Below are 20266 nucleotides of genomic sequence, written 5' to 3'. Positions count from 1 at the left end.
TTTCTAGGAAAAGCAGCATAAAATGTATCGCACTGTTTTGGGATCTTGCCAGGTACTTGTAACCTGAATTGGCCACTGTTGGAAACAGGATGCTGGGCTTGATGGACCTTCGGTCTGTTCCAGTATGGCAACACTTATGTCCTTGTGTACTTATAAGCAAGATGATTCTGGGTGGTTATTGAAGGAAGAGTATAAATTAGCCAGGATTTATGGTTTAATCTCTAAGGGTTTAAACTTGATTTCCTTTATTGTTGTTGTTTAATTTCTCTTTTTCATTCCCTTAATGTGGGCTATATTGTTTTCTTATATTGGTACTTTGTACAAATGTTGAATAATTGCAATCAAAAAAATTATGTTCACACAAAACTGCTTATTAATCATATGTGTGTTGATCAGTGCATATATAGATAAATAGATAGATACATGTGTTTGCTGTGTTACAGTGGGTTGAGGGAAACCATGATACCGCTTTAGTGATCTTGGGCAAGTCACTAGGGTGTCCTTTTACCAAGCTGTGGTAAAAGGGCCCTGTGGTAGCGACAGGAGCCATTTTTCTCGCACGCCAGGGCCCTTTTTACCGCAGCGGGTAAAAAGCCCCTAAAAATAAAATGGCCATGAAGTAAGATTACTCTTATCACGTGGCCATACGGTGGGGAGCACTTACCGCCACCCATTGAGACAGTGGTAAGGATTCCAGTGGTAATCCGCGCTAACCGGGCAATGTAGCGTGCTGCCCAGTTAGCACCACAGTAAAAATAACAAACACATTTTCTGGCACGGCCATTTGCACCAATGAAAACGTGGTTCAAATGCCCACACCTAAATTTATAAGGGCGTCTTTATAGGGGGAGGCTATTGAATAATACATCTTTTGACTTTAACAAGATGGAGCTTTCACGGATTACAAGATAAGTGCATGTGAATTTGTTGATTATACTAGCAGCATTGGCTACTGTTTATATATATGACATTTCATAGTAGGTGAATGGAGGATTTACATCACCTGATCAGCATATCAAAATATATAAAAAGAATTACCCGATGAACGAAGTGCTGAACCACCAGGCAGTGATATCATCACTTGCAGTAATGAGTGGAAACTCTGAGGGTATTCATATAAAAAAATTTTGAAATATATACTAACACTGTGTGGGTAGCCTTTGCAGTGCATTTGAGTTTGAACAACTTTGAGTTTTGGCAACTTGTGTCCTGGTTTGGATATTTAGTATTGTACCAGAGACTGTAGGATTTTTGGTATTAGCACACCTAAATTTATGCACGGGTTAGTATTATTCTGTAATTACCCACATAACTTGAAGCGATGCCCTGTTCTGCCCTGAAATACCCATGGTCCTTTCATTTTCGTGCCCCCTTTTTTGGACCGCACATAAATTAACTTTTTTTTTTTTTTGATTTGAAAAGTAGTTTTATTAATCACATTGTTCCTAAATACATACACATATGCAGCTAACTGCTGTATCACATATAATATTAAAGTGAACTGCAATACAACCAATTGCAAACATAATGACTTTTCTCCCCCCCACCCACCCCCCTCCCTTCATGGCTAAATACTCTGTATTGTGATTGCAGTAGTCCATAAGCATTCCAAGTGTGTCCGCACATAAATTAACTTTACGCATGTTAGTCCCGATTAAATCAAATTTGTGTCAATAATTGCAGGCTAAGATGCTGATTATTGGTAGTAATTGGCTTGTTATATAATTAAATTGTACGCACCAGTTGGAACGTGCCTAAATTTGTGTGCACAAGTTTTGGCAGCCTTTATAGAATCAGAGCTTTTGTGCCTAACTTTAGGTGCAAGCATTTACGCCTGCCAAAGGCCGATGTATATGCTGGAACCCAACTAATCAAACAAAACAAAAGAGCCTCGTGCCTCACACGTATTTAATATAGCAGTATTTCAAAGTAACATTGTATCCAACAAATGTCTTAATATCTTACTGTCTTTTTTACTTTTTTATCTTTTTTTTTATCACAGACTTCAGTGGCACTAAACGTGCAGCCGCAGTTCATTTGTTAAGAGATAAACACAGTCTCAACTCTGTTAAATCGCCTCTTCATATATCCAAATTATTTTTATATTTTATTCAAACACTAGAAGCTAATTACTTTAAAAATTGATCGCTTTGTGTGCTTAGAATTTTTGTTTTTTTAGAACTTAGCTTTAAAGCTTTAAGGCTAGTTGCAAACACCAGGACCACTGGCCAGCTAATGGCAGTTAGGCGCTCAAATTCAGGTATTCTATAACATTGCATCTAATTTCTGGGAATGCCCCTGTACTGACTATGCCCCTCCCTTGGCCACACCCCCATTGGAGTTGCAAGCTATGAAATTTAGATGTGCATGTTATAGAGTAGGGCATACAGCAAATCCACAAGTAACTCCTAATTACTGCCAGTTAAGTGCTTGTTAACATTAATTATTGTTAGTGTCAAATTAGCTAATTAGTTTACATGCGGATCTGCAATTCACTCCCAAATTTGTGCAACCTATACAGGATCTAGCAGTTAATCCCCCCTGTCTCTAGTACAAATTTAGGGGCATGTTTACTAAGGTGCAGTAATGTAATTAGTTTGGGTTTTAGCGTTTGCTAGCCATTAGCGTGCATTAAAATAGCCAGTGCAGAACAAATCTGGTGCTAACTGCTGAGCTTGTGATGGGGCAGGGAATAGGTGGAAAATGGATGCAGAATGGGAGTGGACTGCATATCCAGTTGGCATGTGTTAATTGGCAAATGTGCAGGTAATGCAGGTTGACCTAATGACAGTTCATTGAGTTTGCAAGTAACACACTTTAGAGAATTTGTCTGTGTGAAAACTGCATGGGGAATGTTGGCCACAGTTCCCATAGCACCTTTGCACTTAAGGTATGTTGACTTTGATTGTTAACCCATATTAAGGGGCCCTTTTGCTAAGACATGCCTAAAAGTGGCCTGTGCTGATGTAGGCACTTTGGGATGTGCACAGGTCAATTTTCTCATTGTGCCTGGAAAAAAGGCATTTTTTTTTGTGCTGGAAAATGGATGTGCGGCAAAATTAAAACCAGTGCACGTCCATTTTCGGGCTGAGACCTTACCACCATCCATTGACTTAGCGGTAAGGTCTTATGCACTGACTGAGCGGTAAGCGGCCAGCGCGTGTAAACTGCTGAGTACTGCCAGGTAAGCACCACGTGGTAGAAAATAGAAAATATTTTCTACCGCATGTTTTGGAATTACCACTCGGGGCATGCGGTAGCCGGGCGGTAGCCAGGCATTAGTTCCAATTTGAAATGCATTGGATACATGTAGGTGCCTACGCGCCTTAATAAAAGGGTCCCTAATTTCATAAACTAGCACACTTTAATAAACATGCCACTAAAATTGTAAGCCCTCTGGAGACAGAAAAATACGTACTGTACCTAAATACAACTCACCTTGAACTGCTACTGAAAAGTGTATGCTAAATCTAAATCCATAAGGAAGGAGTTACTGCAGCTGAGATATCAAATAACTGGTTTAGTTGACAGTCCTGGAAAGGGGATATTAGCGGTATACAAGAATTGAATTGAAGTCCCTTTTCTTTTTTGGGCTTTATTTTCCGTCCTTTTATGCTGTGATTTGAAGACGAATCTAACATATGCTTACTAACATTTTTTCTCATGTAAAATACTGAATTCAAACCAAATAACAATTTCATTGTTGCAGGCCCCGACACTAAACTAATGCAGAACAGTGGCAAAACGAAATTTAAAAGAACAAGCATTGATCGTCTAATGAACACTCTAGTATTGTGGGTAAGTTGCAGCATCTGACTAGGCAAAGAATTGGGAGATATAAATTCATGTTTTGTATAAAACTTTTGCTCTTTACAGAAATGATCTTAGAACTGGCTGCTTAGTTTATAGTTTATTAAAACTTCCTATAACGCCTTCTCCAAACAAAGGGGTCTAGACGGTTTACAGACTAAAATTTCAGTTTTTCAGAAAGGAACTGCAATATCTTGATAGGAAAGAAAGTAAGCATACATGCCGAGTCAGTCATACCACAAGAAAAACATTAAAACCATAACAGAAAAATAAGATGAAATAAATCAAATTAATCAAATTACACTAACCATGACAAATTAACATAGATTAAATTACTTCTGCAGTCAAAGCAGCAGGTCACAATCCATATTTCACTTTTTGATCTCAAATCCAAATGCCAGTCTCAAAAAATAACAATACAGAGAGGGCCCAAAGTACAGAACCAAGTCCAAAATATAGCAAAAAGCACCAAGAGCCTTCAGAGACTGGACACAGTTCTTTCTCGATAAACATCAATTTTACAATGCTGATCTGACACGGGCTGTGTTTTGGTGCACAGCGCCTGCGTCAAGGGTCTGGGTTAATCATACATAAAAATATGAATCAGAACAATAATAGTAATGATACTGGTAACTGACATGAGTTATAATAAAACATATAAATAATAAATTAAAAGTATCGTAAATTAAAACCAAACATTTATATAAACGCTGTTGTACATGAACCATAACATTATACTTATCAGAGAATACAATTGTAGAGATATGTGAAAAAAGTGCTTTGCCATGGTCAGCCTCAGACAAGAGCCATGCACCCTTGACTCCTTCTAAATGGCTTCACTCATGGCCCTAAATTCGGCCTCTAGGTGTTGCCATTGCACGATGACAACCCCACTTTGTGGGTTATAAACACTACATCTGCAGTTTCCCCAGCCCTGGGTGACCCGGGAAGCTGGAAGACTGAATTGGACATCAAACTCATGCTCCTTGACGTGGTTTTCAGTTTCAGTATTACTGAATATTAATTAAGGATGTATATAATACACATCAATGGTAAACCATATAGAAGGGCATGCAGTAGTGAATGTGGCCATTTTCAAACCAGAAAAACATCCAGCTTTTTGTTTTGAAAACGGCCATTTGCTAGATGTTTTTATGCTCAGTGTGTCTATCTTTTTGGACCATTTTTGGAAAAAAAAAGTCCAAGGGAAAACACACAAAAACAAGCCATTGGGATATATGGGGGACCAGCATTCTTAGTAGCCTGGCCACAGAGACATCCCAGCAGTGCTGTGGGGCACCCTAGGGGGCACGGCAGTGAACTTAACATAAAAGGTCCCAGGTACTGTTATTGAGTGGACATGGGGGAAGCTACTTCTTGCCCTGGGGATGGTAGCATAGAATGTTGCTACTATTTGGGTTTCTGCTAGGTACTTGTGACCCGGATTGACCACTGTTGGAAGCAGGATACTGGGCTAGATAGACCATTGGTCTGACCTAGTATGGCTATTCTTATGTTCTTATGTACACATCTCACCGTTACCCCTTATATATTGTATGGTGAGCCCTCCAAAACCCACCAAAAACCTACTATACCCAACTGTACACTACTACAATAGCCCTCATATCTTCAGGTGTCACCTATATGTGGATACAGTAGGTTTTTGGTGGGTTTTGAAGGGCTCACACTTTTCACCACAAGTGTAACAGAATGGGATATGAGTAGCGCACTGCACTGACCACTAGGCTACTCCAGGGACCTGCTTCTGCTCTAATAGGACTGGCCATAACATCTGAAGCTGTCAAAGAGGCTGCTACTTACTGTTTCTTTCACATCTGTAAGGGGTGGCGGGGGGAGGTCAGTGACCACTGGGGGAGTATAAAGGGTTATGTCTTAATCCCTCCAGTGGCCATTTGATCATTTAGAGCACCTTTCTGTGACTTAGTCGTGATTGAAAGAGGTCTAGACCAAAATATCTAACTTTTATTATAACAATTTTTATTGGTGACACAGAAGAAAGGGGACCCCATTACAGCGGTCAACTTATAAACATACATAATAAACTCTTCGTGTTAAATATCACACAATGAGCATATTAACCTTGGGTGTTTTTACTTTATTCCATTATGGCAGAAAAGCATCCAAGTTTTGGGAATGGCCAGATCCTGCCCAACATGACCCCTTATGATTTGGATGTACTAAATATGAACTGCATAGAAAATCGCCTTAAAAATGGATTTTGAATATAGTGATTTGGCAAAAAAAATCATCTATCTGCCGCTTTGTGCCGTTTATTTTGGACGTTTTTCTGTTTTGAAAATGAGCCCCAAAATGACTATAGTGTACTTGCTTAGCAGCCTAAGGATTGTATGTGGTAGGATGGTAATCACGTCACAGTGATACAGTTTTAGACTTCTATTGATTTGTACTAAGGTTCTCAACCCAATCCTCGGCACACCCGCAGTCATTGGGGTTTTCTTCATTTCCACAATGAATGGGTATGAAATAGATGTCCATTCAAAGTAGGCAGTGCATGCAAGTCTGTATCATATGTATTTGCTATGGATATCCTGAAAACCCAACTAATGGGTATGTTCTGATGACTGGGTTGAGAAACCCTGATTTAGACAATATCATTCAGATGATTTTTTTGGCAGTTATTGGACTAGAATGCATGGTTGCAGTGGCAATTTAATACTTGTAATCATTCAGAAGAATGGCAGGGGCTTAACGGAAGAGCTTTTTATAACAAAACCAATAAATAGTCATGTGTACACAGTGGAAGTGTTTGAATATAAAGTTGTCTTTTTGGCAGCTATACTGATGAAGCAAACGTATGGGCAAGTATAGGTGGAAAGAGGTTGTGAGCATGAATTGGGGGAGATGTTTAGAGATATATGAGGTGGAGGGGCTGGAATAGCTGGAACATTAGATGTTGTAGGGCTAGTGTCAGTTAGGGCTAGAGGATCTGTCATCCATGAATGGCATCCATGTCCCAGGAGACGATCTTGGGGTGCTGGGTTGCACTGGCTCTTATTGCTTTTTTTTGGAAGACCTTAATGCTGGATAAATGTATATTGGGGATACCTGCAGGTGGCTAGGCATTGCTGTGCAGTGCCCTCTTAGCTTTGTATTTGTGTGTTGTCTTGCTGGGACATAGGATTCTATATTTAATTTATGCTTTCTTCAGGGATTACATATATTGCTTTGTTTATTTATTTATTTATTAGGATGTATTTACCGCCTTTTTGAAGGAATTCATTCAAGGCGGTGTACAGTAAAAATAGATCAAACATGAGCAATAGGCAATTACAGCAGTAAAAATATTCAAATAATACAAAGTATGCTGTGGAGGGGCATAATCGAACGCAAACGCCTATCTCCATGGGCCTCTGTGTCTGAAAACGGGTACGTGAAGAGGCGGGACAGACCGTATTTTCGAAAAAAATGGACGTTTTTCAGCTGGGCGTTTGTTTTTTTTAGCGATAATGGAAACTAAAAACACCCAGCTCAAAAATGTCCTAATCCAAGCCATTTGGTCGTGGGAGGGGCCACGATTCGTAGTACACTCGCCCCCCTGACATGCCAGGACACCAACTGGGCACCCTAGAGGTCAGTGTGGTGGACTTCAGACAATGCTCCCACATGCATAGCTCCCTTACCACGGGTGCTGAGCACCCAACCCCCCTCCCCCAAAACCCACTACCCACAAATGTACAACACTACCATAGCTCTTAGGGGTGAAGGGGGCACCTAAATGTGGGTACAGTGGGTTTTGCAGACCTCCCATTTACCAGCACAAGTGTTACAGGTAGGGGGGGATGGGCCTGGGTCCGCCTGGCTGAAGTGCACTGCGGTACCCACTAAAAGTGCTCCAGGGACCTGCATACACGCAGACCTCTAGGACTTGTTGCTGCTACATAACATTGGCACACCAGTTGACACCTGAAGACTAATCTCTCCGAAAACGTCCTTTATTGGAATAAGCACGCTTACTCACAGTTAACTGCAGATCAGAGGTTGTGCCCCACTGGCAACGAGTCTCCCTGGTACTGAGATGAGCAGTAGGTCAGAGCTGGCAGAATGCTGTACAATGCCCTCTTTCAGCCACATTCAAGGTAAGAACTAAGTTCTGTAACATGGGTAACATGTGAAAGGGATCTAAAACTGGCTTACAAAAATGGCCACTACCTCATGGACTACCGGAAACAAAACAGGGCACACTCTGACCCAGTAAGCAGGGGGAAAAGCACCATGGGAGTAGAGCCTACCAACTACCAACATCGTGAGCATTTGCCACAAGCTAGTGGAATCATGGAGCCCAATACCCTACACCCACCACAATGCATTGCTGATGTGACTCTGCAGTGCGCATAACAGAAAAGGTGTCACACTCACCCGAGAGCCACATCAGAACCAGGGAAAGGCTGTCACAGGATAGAACACATTCTGCTGTCATGGAGGTGGGTATGGCATTTGAGGCTGGCATAGAGGCTGGAAAAAAAGTTTTTAAAGTGTTTTTTTTTTTGGTGGGAAGGGGTTAGTGACCACTGGGGGAATCCGGGGAGGTCATCCCCGATTCCCTCCAGTGGTCATCTGGTCAGTTGGGGCACTTTTTTGGGACCTGTTCGTGAAAAAAAAAGGTCCAAAAAAAGTGACCCAAAATCGCGGTAAAAACGCCTTTTTTTTTTTCGATTATCAGCTAAAGACGCCCATCTCTCCTCGGCCGATAACCACGCCCCAGTTCCTCTTTCACCACGCCTCCAACACGCCCCCATCAACTTTACCCGTTTCCGTGATGGATTGCAGTTGGAAACGCCCAAAATCGGCTTTCGATTATACCGATTTGGGCGCCGACGGGAGAAAGACGCCCATCTCCCGATTTGGGTCGCAATATAGGCGTTTTTCTCTTTCGATTATAAGCTGGATAGTATACTACTTACAATGTCAACACAATACGTAATAGAACATTTTAATTGATAGTGAAGGGTAAAGCAAAGATGGAACATATAGATAGGTAAGAGAGTAAGAAGAGTTAGAAAGTAAGGTGACTAATTTAAAGAAAGTTGCACACGAGGTTAGAGAGATGGTTAAATATTGTCTCAGCTAGGATAGGAGTGGAGAACATATATAATTTGCAAAGTTGTTTTATAAATGGTAAAAAAAAAAGAAATGAAATCCAAATCCCTTTACCTGTTTTGCCTCAAGAACCTTGCATGAGAGCTTTTGCAGAATGTACTGATGTAAGCTCTCTCTGCTTGTCATGGGAACAGTTGGCCGCATTCATTAAGAGTCAGTTCAAGGATCTGATGCCAACTGAAAAGAGCCTTAACCTGCAGCTGTTCTCCGCAGGTGCTCTTCCTGTCTCTATTATAGGACTTACCAGTACGGGGGAGAATTTTTCAACCTGGTTTTTGAATCTTTGCTTCCTTCACAAAAGTATCTTGGTCACAGCTGCAGCATTCATTGTGTTACATAAATGTCTCTGCTGCTTCTGTTTTCAGATCTTTGGTTTTCTGATATGTATGGGGATTATTCTGGCAGGAGGAAACTCCATTTGGGAGCATCAGGTCGGGAGCCGCTTCCGAATGTATCTGCATTGGAAGGAAGTGGTGAACAGTTCTGTATTTTCAGGATTTCTAACCTTTTGGTCATACATTATCATACTGAACACAGTTGTGCCTATATCCTTATATGTAAGGTAAGAGGTAATGTGTTTATTACATTCATAAATTCATTTGTTATTATTATTTTTTTTTACGGAGCTTGTTTTTTCTTAATTTAAGCATTCATCGGTTTCACTTAAGTTAATGTTTATAACCTAAGACCCCCTTTTACTAAGGCGCGCTGACGTTTTTAGCGCACGCTAAAATTGTAGGTGTGCTAAACGTTAAAGATGCCAATACATTCCTATGGGTGTCTGTAACGTTTAGCGCGCCTACAATTATAGCGCGCGCTAAAAAGGTGAGGCCGCCTTAGTAAAAGGGGGCCTTAATCTGCTGCTTCCATTGTCAATGAGTCCTTTTAACATGACTATTCAGAGTTTTTTTAAATAACACTTCTGCCTATCTATCCCACTCAGTCCCAAGTAATAACTTTTGGTTGACTAAGGATCAGTGAACATCATATCAGAACTTCTTGCTCATTTTTGTTACGCCATTGCCTTACTAAGTTTATCTATCTATCTATCTATCTATCTATCTATCTATCTATCTATCTATCTATCTATCTATCTATCTATCTATCTATCTATCTATCTATCTATCTCTTAAGAGGCTGACCTGCATGATTCATTAAGGAGTTCTAGACTTTTTTGGTAAGATAGGCAACACTATTTACAGTGGAATAACCAAGGTGTCATAGCATTTCTAGGATAAAGCAACATAAAATGTATTGTACTCATTTGGGATCTTGCCAGGTACGTGTGAGCTGGATTGGTCACTGTTGGAAACAGGATGCTGGGCTTGAAGGAGCTTCAGTCTGTCCCAGTATGGCAATACTTATGTACTTACATACATTCTGTTTGTATTTATATTACTGTTATTGCTCATTTTTATTGACTAATATATTTTGATATACACGTATTAATGGATTTATGAGTTTTATTTTCCATTATTTTTTCATTTAAATGTATAGATATGTTTTATACATTTATAAGGGTTTTTTTTTTAAATTGAAATGTCAAAAAGAGTACAAAGTACCAGAAATATAATAGTTAACATTACAGAAGGAGAATAGTGCAGATGTTAACAAAAATAACTTAGGAAAAAGAAATCTCAAAAGGAATGCTAAATAACATTGGTTACCTGATTGTATCTTTAGGTGATCTTGATTACAATGACCACAGTTAGTTGACTATTTAGCTTCCCTCTCTAACAAGAACCTCTTTAGCTGATCTGGTTCAAAGACATATTGAGCTTCAGAAAGAGAAATTAAACATTTAGAAGGAAACTTCAGGAGGAACCTTGCTCCCAGAGCCAAAACTTTAGACTTAAACTGAAGAAACTGTTTACGCCTGACCTCAGTGGCTCTAGAAAAGTCAGGAAATATTTGATGCTTACCACCACAAAAAAGGAAATCTTTCTTCCTCAAATAAGTTTTCAAAACCATAAGTTTGTCTATATCCAAAGCAAAAGAAACCAGCAGGGTGGAGTATCAAGTAAAATAATCATACGAAGTTTCTAAAAAAAGCGGTCAAATTCTCCATCATATTAGAATGAGATGACAGAACACCTCTGTCCTGCTGAGACCTCAATGCTTTATCTGGCAAATCAATACATTTAGAAGTCAAAATTGAATCAGCATTAGGCAAAACCAACACTTCTTTGAAATACTTCTGCAATAGGATCTCAAAAGGGACAAACAGGAAAATTTAGGAACCTCAGATTAGAAGATCTCAGTTGATTTTCTGCAATCTCCAATTGTCTATGCAGGTGTAGACTATCCTTAATGTGGGAAGCCCCAACCTGTTGAACACCTGTTAAAGGAAACATCAAGAGAAACTATTTTATGTTCCAATTCATCTACTTTAGAAACCAAAATCTGAGAAAAATCACAGAGTTGCTGTTCAGGTCCTCGAAGCAGTGCTTCAGTCCACTTTACAATATTCCAAGCATCCAATAATGATACTTGAGGGGAGCAAGTATCTACCACTGGTTCCTCTACAGGAAATAAAACTGGAGCAATTGAGAATACTTTGGATGAAGAGGAAGATGAGGGTTGTTTGCACCGCTAAAAATTCCCCTTTAATAAAAGGACCCCTAAGATAGCATGGCATATGGTGTTTGCTCCTTTTGCTAGAATTCAGAATTCAGCCAGAAATCTGTTTTATTCTTGCCTCATTGTCCATCAACTGAGAGTTGAGCAGAGTTAGAGAACTCTGTCATTCCCTGCACCCGAAAAAGTAAATGTTTTAGACTTTTCAACAAAGACTTTTACAAAGCCTTGATACTAGAATTTCTTTGATGGAGAACATGTGATTTCTTCCCTTGTTGTCTTGTAAACCTCTCCCAGCCTCATTCATGTGCAGCCTTGTTTTACCATACTGTGAAATTGCATTTGTGATCCATGCCCAAATTTGGGTGACCTATACAGAATCTGGGGGAAAATATATATTATCCAATTTTCATTATTAATTTTTTTATTTTAGAAAAAAATATATAAACTGCTTCCCTGCGGCTTAATAGAAGACCAGCCAAAGTGTCATAATTGTCAGACCAATGGCCTATGAAGCCCAGCAACAGTGACCGTTCTGGGTCAGTGAGAAGTACCCTGCAGATCCGAAGGAGTACATCCATTTCTTGTTGCTCATCCCCAGCTAAACTAATAACATTGGCCACATCATCTAGCGACAAATTCCTCGGCTTAATTAAGTGTTGACTGAAAAAAAATGCTTTCATAAGTGTGCTCTAATTCTGTCAGCAATTAGTTTCAAGGACTCTCCATGTAGCGCGACAAAAGAAGACCATCTACAGGAGTGAGAATCAATTTGGTAAAATGAGAACGGGATTTGCTGTATTCTACTTCAGCATCTTCCGACATGCCATCCCTCAAGCTAACCCATTCTTTGGGTCCATGGCAAGAATCTGTGGTGGAAAGGGAGGCAGTTGGAGAAAGAAAATATTGTTTTAGAAACGCATTGTTGTAATTCTTTTCTACTTAAACTATGCTTCTCATTTCTTCCTTTGCCATGTTTAACCACAGAAAAGTACTCAGTTTTCTTGTTAAAAAAAGAAAAAGGTCCACAAAGTTAAATTTATATTTATTTTCAAAACTGTTTTTCTGTGAGTCTGACTAGAATTGGCATGACTTTCTGTCCTGGATACCTAGACAACCAACCATTCTCCACAAATTTTTTCACATTTTAAAGCAAGAAATTGTGGTGGTTTGAGGGAGGTTCTGTGTACTTTTCTTTCTTTGGTGTTTGGCTGGCAGTCCAAAAAGACCAAAAGCCAGGCTGCAGAGAACACAATTCCAGACAGAAGCTTCTAGATCCATCAGACCATTTGTCAGCAAACACTGTTACTTTAGAACCTTGGTACAAATCAGGTCATTTGATCAGCCCTGTTCACTAGTTGTTGTTTGCTGCTGATTCGTTTTTGATTCTGAAGGGTTTTTTTTTCTTCTTCATATTTTTATCCTATTATGAACAAAGTCTGAAGCATATCCAACCTCTCCTCAAATCTCTAGTCAGGGACATTTATGGTAAAAGTGCCTGTTTTTCATTTTCCATGTTTGTTTAAAAAGAAATCTTCGCCGTGGTGCTAAAACTGTAAATGTGTACTTAGTATTTATCCATAACATTTTTCTGTTTGAATCAGGTTACACATACTGAATAGTCAGCTGTATCTTCATCTAGGGTGCTATAGCATACCCTCAGAATATGTTGCCGATCATTGGGATATAAAGAATACTGAGATGTCAGAAGAGAGGAGAAAGGAACCGGAGGCATCAGATATATAACAATGGCCAGGCTATTAGGTCTCCTATAGCGCTCAGCTATTTCAAACCCTTGAGCCTACTGTGTATCATCAACCACTTGCCTACCGGAAACCACTATTTAATAACACCTCTGTTTAATTACAGTTATAATAATGAAGATTTCAACTGTGTGCTACTTTGAGGAAATGTTCTATTTTAAAGCATAAAATGTCAAACCATATCAAAAAGAAAACAAATCCAAACAAAGGGAAAAAAATTATTAACAGAGCAGATTAAAGAAAAATTGTTAATAGCGACTACTTGACGCTGATGTTCATATTGGAAATAGCGTTTCGATCAAGAGACCTGCTTCCGAGGATTGTAAGGTGTCGCAAAAAACATTGTACTGGTGGTGGTTACCTGGGTCGGCTTTTGCCACCAGTACAATGTTTTTTGCGACACCTTACAGTCCCTGGAAGCAGGTCTCTTGATCAAAATGTTGTTTCCAATCTGAACATCAGCGTCAAGTAGACGCTATTAACAATTTTTCTTTAATCTGCTCTGTTAATAATTTTTTCCTTTGTTTGGGTTTGTTTTCTTTTTTGATATGGTTTGACATTTTATACTTTAAAATAGAACATTTCCTCAAAGTTGGTGTGTAACACACATTTGAAATCATTATTATTATTATAATTAAGCACAGGTGTTATTAAATAGAGGCAGCACTTATTGGCCAGCAGGGACTTGAGTGGCAGCACCACCGTTTCCCCTCCTTCCCTGGGTATAGTGGAATTAGAAAAGGTACAGAGAAGGGCAACGAAAATGATAAAGGGGATGGTACAACTTCCCTATGAGGAAAGGCTGAAGCATCTAGGGCTCTTCAGCTTGGAGAAAAGATGGCTGAGGGGAGATATGATAGAGGTCTATAAAATAATGAGTAGAGTGGAACGGGTAGACGTGAATCGTTTGTTTACTCTTTCCGAAAATACTAGGACTAGGGGGCATGCAATAAAGCTACAAAGTAGTAAATTGAAAACGAATTGGAGAAAATGTTTCTTCACTCAATGTGTAATTAAACTCTGGAATTTGTTGCCAGAGAATGTGGTAAAGGCAGTTAGCTTAACTGGGTTTAAAAAAGGTTTGAACGGCTTCCTAAAGGAAAAGTCCATAGACTTGGGGAAAATCCACTCCTTATTTCTGGGATAAGCAGCATAAAACGTATTGAGCTTTTTTGGTATCTTTCCAGGTATTTGTGACCTGGATTGGCCACTGTTGGAAACAGGATGCTGGGCTTGATGGACCTTCGGACTGTTCCAGTGTGGCAATACTTATGTACTTATGGGACTTCTTTGGTGTGACCAAGCCCATCCAGCCACAATGGGTAGGGAATCTAAACACTGATCCCCCACATTGCACTGCTCAGCAGTGTTTTACAAGGCAAGGGTCCAGGTGTTTTACTACTTACTACTACTACTACTTATCGTTTCTATAGCGCTACAAGACGTACGCAGCAGTGTACACTGGACATAAAGAGACAGTCCCTGCTCGACAGAACTTACAGTCTAATTAGGATAGACAAACAGGACAAATAAGAGATAAGGGAATTACTAAGGTGGGAATGATAAAACATGGGTACTGAATCAAGTGAGTAAGGGTTAGGAGTTAAAAGCAGCATAAAAAAGGTGGGCTTTTAGCCTAGTTTTGAAGACGGCCAGAGGTGGAACTTGACATACCGCCTCAGGAAGTCTATTTCAGGCATATGCTGAGGTGATATTAATGTGCTATATATTAACGCGCTTCCAGTACTCAAGTTCTTACTGATATTGGTACTGATCTTTTTAGCACTCCATGCAAGAATCAGGGTGACACCCATAAAACATAAATGCACAAGAATGAGAGAGTGCAAGTGGAATGTTTAAAAACTGGGAATGTGACTATTACAAAGTAGTTGATGGCAGAAAAAGACCAGTTGATCCACCCAGACTGCCCAGTTATTACTGTCCACTACAGGGATTTACCCTGGCTTTAGAAGCTTAAACTCTTGCAGGACATCAACGCTTTGCCAGCCAGCTGTAGTTTGTTTCACCATCCCTGGATACATGATCTCTTTTCCAATCCAACACTCAGATCCTCTCCTCCACCAACACACACTGGTGGTCTAGTGGCCTCTTCAGGGCAAGAAAGAACCCCACTTCAGAGGCGTAGCCAGACAACAGATTTTGAGTGGGCCTAGGCAAGAAGTGGATGGGCACCAAGTGTTCCCTTCACCCCCCCCCCCCCCAAAAAAAAAAATTATCTCAGCTGGTGAAAAATCGCTCCTTTCCACCTTGGCAGTCTGTAGCAGACATACGCTGAAAGCTGAGCATGTGCAGGTGCTGGTATTGTGGACAGTAGCGTTTTCGTTACCATCAGGGGGAAGTCTTCAGCTGGCGGAGCTTGGGATCCCCACCGGCTACCGCTAAATGTGTGCTAATGTTGGGTGGGCCTGAGCCCTAAGTGGGTGGGCCCCGGCCCTCCCAGGCCCACCTGTGGCTACGCCACTGCCCCACTTATTTACCCGTTTCTACTGCATTCTTCAAAATGGCTGCTGAGACCTGAAGACTTGGATTTTTGTCCAGCACATTTAATCTGGCAGATCATGAGCAGTTACTGCTTTGTTGTAGTTTGATGGGTCTTTCATGGTTTGTTTTATCTTGGTTAAGATCTTTTTTGACAATTAGAAGGTTAGGCTTAACTGTATTTAATCTGTAGATCTTATTTGTTTGTATGTATGAGTTGTATTTTTTAAATGTAAACCGTTCTGTTTTGCAGTCGCAATAAGAAACGGTATATAAAATGAATAAATGATGGTGATAAATGATTGTGTTACTATGAATGGGGAATTGACAGGTGTTTTCCTATCAAAGTATGGAGTCCTGCAGGGCTGTGCCCAAACTCTTCCTACAGCCTGCCCTAACTAAGCTGGGTAGGGAACGGCTGGTTAGCGGAGATGCGGTCGGCCTCTCTTGCCTGGTTAAATCCCTTTTAATATTGGATCCTATGGGGCTCATTTTTTAAAAAGAAAAACGTCCAAAAAGTGTCATAAAACAACATTTAGACGAATTTCTTCGCAAAACATCCAAACTGATATTTTCAAAACCTGTTTTGCAAATGCTTATCTATGCAATTCGTCTTCAGTGCATCCAAATCACAAAGGGGAGGGGTTAGGGTGGGCTTAAGGCATTCTTAACACTTGAATGTTTTATAGCCATAATGGAACAAAGCAAAAACATCTAGGGCTAAAACTTCAACATTTTGATCTAGACCTGTTTTTAGAACCAATAAGGTACAAAAAGGTGCCCTAAATGACCAAATGGTCACTGGAGGGAATCAGGGATGACCCTCCTTATTCCTCCAGTAGTCATTGACTCCCTTCCACCCCCAAAGATGTGAATAAAAATAGTACTTACCAGCCTGTATGACTGCTAAGGTGTTATAGCCAGTTCTATTAAAGCAGCAAGCAGGTCACTTCAGAAGTATAGTGGTTGGTGCAGTGCACTGTAGAGAAGGGGACCCAGGCCCGTATCTCTCTCTACCTGTTACACTTGTGGTGGAAACTGTGACCCCTCCAAAAACCTACTGTACTCACATATAGGTGACCCCTTCACCCATAAGGGCTATTGTAGTGGTGTACAATTGGGGGCAGTGGGTTTTGGAGGGCTTATCAGACAAGATAAGGAGGTAACAGTGAGATGTGTACCTGGGAGCTTTTATATAAATTCTCCCTAGGGTGCCCCATTGCTCTTCTGGGATGTCTGTGTGGCCAGTCTACTAAGATTGCTGGCTCCTCCTACATCCTATTGGCTTGATTTTGTGTGTTTTGCACTTGAACTTTTTTTTTTTTCAAAAATGGACCAAAAAGATAAATACACAGGGCACAAAATCATCTAGCATGTGGCCATTTTCGGAAAAAAAAAAGAGACGTTTTGCTGTTTCGAAAATGGCTATATTTCCTATTCGGATTTGGGACATATAGCGCAAACCATCCAAAGTCCAACTTAGACATCATATCAAAAATGCCTCTCCACGTTTCTACAGTGTTTTACCATTATACAGGTTTTTTTTTTGGCTGTTTTGGTTACTAGCTAGCTCTCAACGTGATTGAAAGTACGTCCAGCGGTAGCTGGCAATCCACTTAGGACTTCTGCTTATACATTGTGAAGACACACCCTGACCCCTGAGGCAGGCGCTTGTGCGCCGAAACACGGCCCGTGTCAGGTCTTTTTCACAATAAAGGACAGCTATTATCTCTTTCTTGAAGGCCCAGTGGTGCTTTTTTGTCTATGGAGCTGGGTATGACATTTGAGGCTGGCATAGAGGCTGGCAATTTTTTTTTAAGGGTGGAAGGGGGTTGGTGACCACTGGGGGAAGAAGGGGAGGTTGTCCCCGATTCCCTACCGTGGTCATCTGGTCAGTTCGGGCACCTTTTTGAGGCTTGGTTGTAAGAAAAAAATGGACCAAGTAAAGTCGCCCAAGTGCTCGTCAGGGACGCCCTTCTTTTTTCCATTATCAGCTGAGGACGCCCATCTCTTAATCACGCCCCAGTCCCGCCTTCGCTACAGTGCCGACACGCCCCCTGGAACTTTGGTCGTCCCTGCGACGGAAAGCAGTTGAGGATGCCCAAAATCGGCTTTTGATTATGCCGATTTGGGCAACCCTGAGAGAAGGATGCCCATCTCCCGATTTGTGTCGAAAGATGGGCGCCCTTCTCTTTCGAAAATAAGCCTGACAGTAGGTCAGTGTTGATGTGGCTTTAATTTTTATGTGACCTGTAATGTATAGACAGAAACAAATCGAGAAAGAGAAACTCTATTTTAAAATTATTTTGTTATGTGTAAATTAAACCATTGAAAAATTATTCTTTTTCATATTCAAGTGTGGAAGTTATTCGACTTGGACACAGCTACTTTATAAACTGGGACCGCAAAATGTATTATGTAAAACAAGGCACACCTGCCGAGGCACGAACAACTACACTCAATGAAGAATTAGGCCAAATAGAGTATATCTTCTCGGATAAAACTGGAACTCTTACTCAGAACATAATGACGTTCAACAAATGTTCCATTAATGGGAAAATATATGGTGAGTTACTACTTCCATTCTCTTTTATACGTTTCTCCAGTATTTTAACTGAGACAGTAAAGATGAACCACAGAGGGCATAGAAAATCCACCCCAAGAGAACCTGAGGCACTTCCTAGAGAATGACATGGGGATGGGGACGCATGGTAATCTGTAGTAAACCACAGTAAATCCGCAGTAACGGTAACATTTTAACGGGAGTGGGGGAGGATGGGAGTCCAAGCTTGCAGGGACTGGGACAAACTTTGGCCCTGTGTCATTCTCTAGCTCCTTCCTACATGCAGTGTTGCATCATCTCACTTCACCTCTGCTTAATTTATTATTCGATCACAGATTAAAATCATAACAGTATTTTCATTAACATTTTAAAATATACATGTTATGTGTTTTCTTTGGTTATATTGATTTTAGGCCTACAAAAGGCCGCACATAATGTATAAAACTGCAAAGTATGCAGGGGTGGGGTCAGAGTTGGCAGGGACGGAGTGGGGATGGAGTCAAGGTTTGTGGGGAAAGAGTAGGGATGGGTTTTGAGTTTGCAGGGATAGGTTGGGAGATGGGGTCAAAGCTTGCAGGGATGGGGTGGGGATAGAGTTTGAGTTTGTGGGGATGGGGTAGGGATGGGGACAAACTCTGTCTCCATGTCATTCTCTAGTGCTTGCTCACAGGAATCCCTCAAATTCACTGCTAACAGAAACAACCGATATCACGATATTCCAGCACAAAGCCAGATCAATAGAAACCCACCAAAAAATGCCCCAGACCTGGAACCTTATGAGCTCTGCCATGAGAAAACACTTATTAGCCCCATGCTTAAAAAGATGAGGTGGAGGTGCCAAGGACATAAGACAGCGCCAGATCTAGTTAATACCACAAAAAACCCCCCAGCAAGATAAACCACAAGGAAGTCAATCTTCAGCAGCATCAGGTGCTGTTTGCATAAGTCAGTGAGTATTCATTTTAGGGTGCTTGAGGCCTGCAGATAGGCATGAAATAGATTTGCATAGAGGTGTAGTTGTCCACAACTTCATTTTAGACACAATCTATGTAGCTTTATAAAATAGACTGGTAGTAAATCAAAAACTCACCAGTTACTCAATTATTTAAAAGATATAATTCAAAAATATATTTATATAACCCCCTGATCTTTCTTCCTTGCAAATCTGTCTAGATGCCATGGATACTTTAACTTTACATTGCCTTTTGTTGAATCCCTCCAAAACTGTAGTCTTACGGATGACAGGCAGCCCTTCTTTTCCTGCAGTAGCTCCTTTGATTCGAAGTTCTCCAGTGGTTTTAGTAGATTCATTTAAGTGTTTAGGTGTGATTTTGGACGCCAAGCTTTCTTTTAGTTCTCATATCTCTTCTGTTGTCAAGTCTTGTTTCCATTCTCTTTGACTTATTTGCTCATTCCATCATCCTCTCAATGAAAACTCATGTGCTACTTTTCTTTGCTCCCTTAGGGCCCTGTTTACTAAGCAGCGTTATAGGTGTGTTAACGTTTTTAACGCATGTTAACCATGTACATGCGTTAACCATGTACGTGCCTAAAATATCCCTATAGGCGCCTACATGGTTAGCACACGCGTTGTGTAGGCGCGCTGAAAACCCTAACGCACCTTAGTAAACAGGGCCCTTATATCTTTCCAGCTTGACTACTGTAACATTCTATTATCTGGTCTTCCTAACACTCTTATTAGGTGCTTACAAACAGTACAAAACATCTCTATTCGTCTTCTGTCTTAGGTCAGATCACGTTACTTCTCTCCTAGCTCATCATCACTGGTTACCTTTTCCTTACCATATTCACTTCAAGATACTTTAGCACTTAAGGTTCTCCACATTGGTATCTCTTCATACCTCTCCTCAGTTATTAGTCCCTATACTCCATCCCATTTGTTACGTTCAGCTTT

At 40.6% G+C, this 20266-nt stretch overlaps 1 protein-coding gene across 1 annotated transcript in view; it reads left to right on the top strand.

Annotated features, from left to right (window-relative positions):
- ATP8B4 (ATPase phospholipid transporting 8B4 (putative)) overlaps positions 1-20266 on the top strand; it is a 467603-nt gene that overhangs the window by 339426 nt on the left and 107911 nt on the right. Inside the window, exons 11-13 of the mRNA XM_030189574.1 lie at positions 3710-3798; positions 9315-9511; positions 18146-18354. Coding sequence (XP_030045434.1) covers positions 3710-3798; positions 9315-9511; positions 18146-18354 — 495 coding nt within the window. The remainder of the gene's footprint in view (positions 1-3709; positions 3799-9314; positions 9512-18145; positions 18355-20266) is intronic.

This window comes from Microcaecilia unicolor, chromosome 1 (assembly GCF_901765095.1).
Source record: "Microcaecilia unicolor chromosome 1, aMicUni1.1, whole genome shotgun sequence".
NCBI lineage: Eukaryota > Metazoa > Chordata > Amphibia > Gymnophiona > Siphonopidae > Microcaecilia > Microcaecilia unicolor.
The sequence above is the reverse complement of the archived record's forward strand: the minus strand, read 5'-3'. Positions and strand labels throughout refer to the sequence as shown.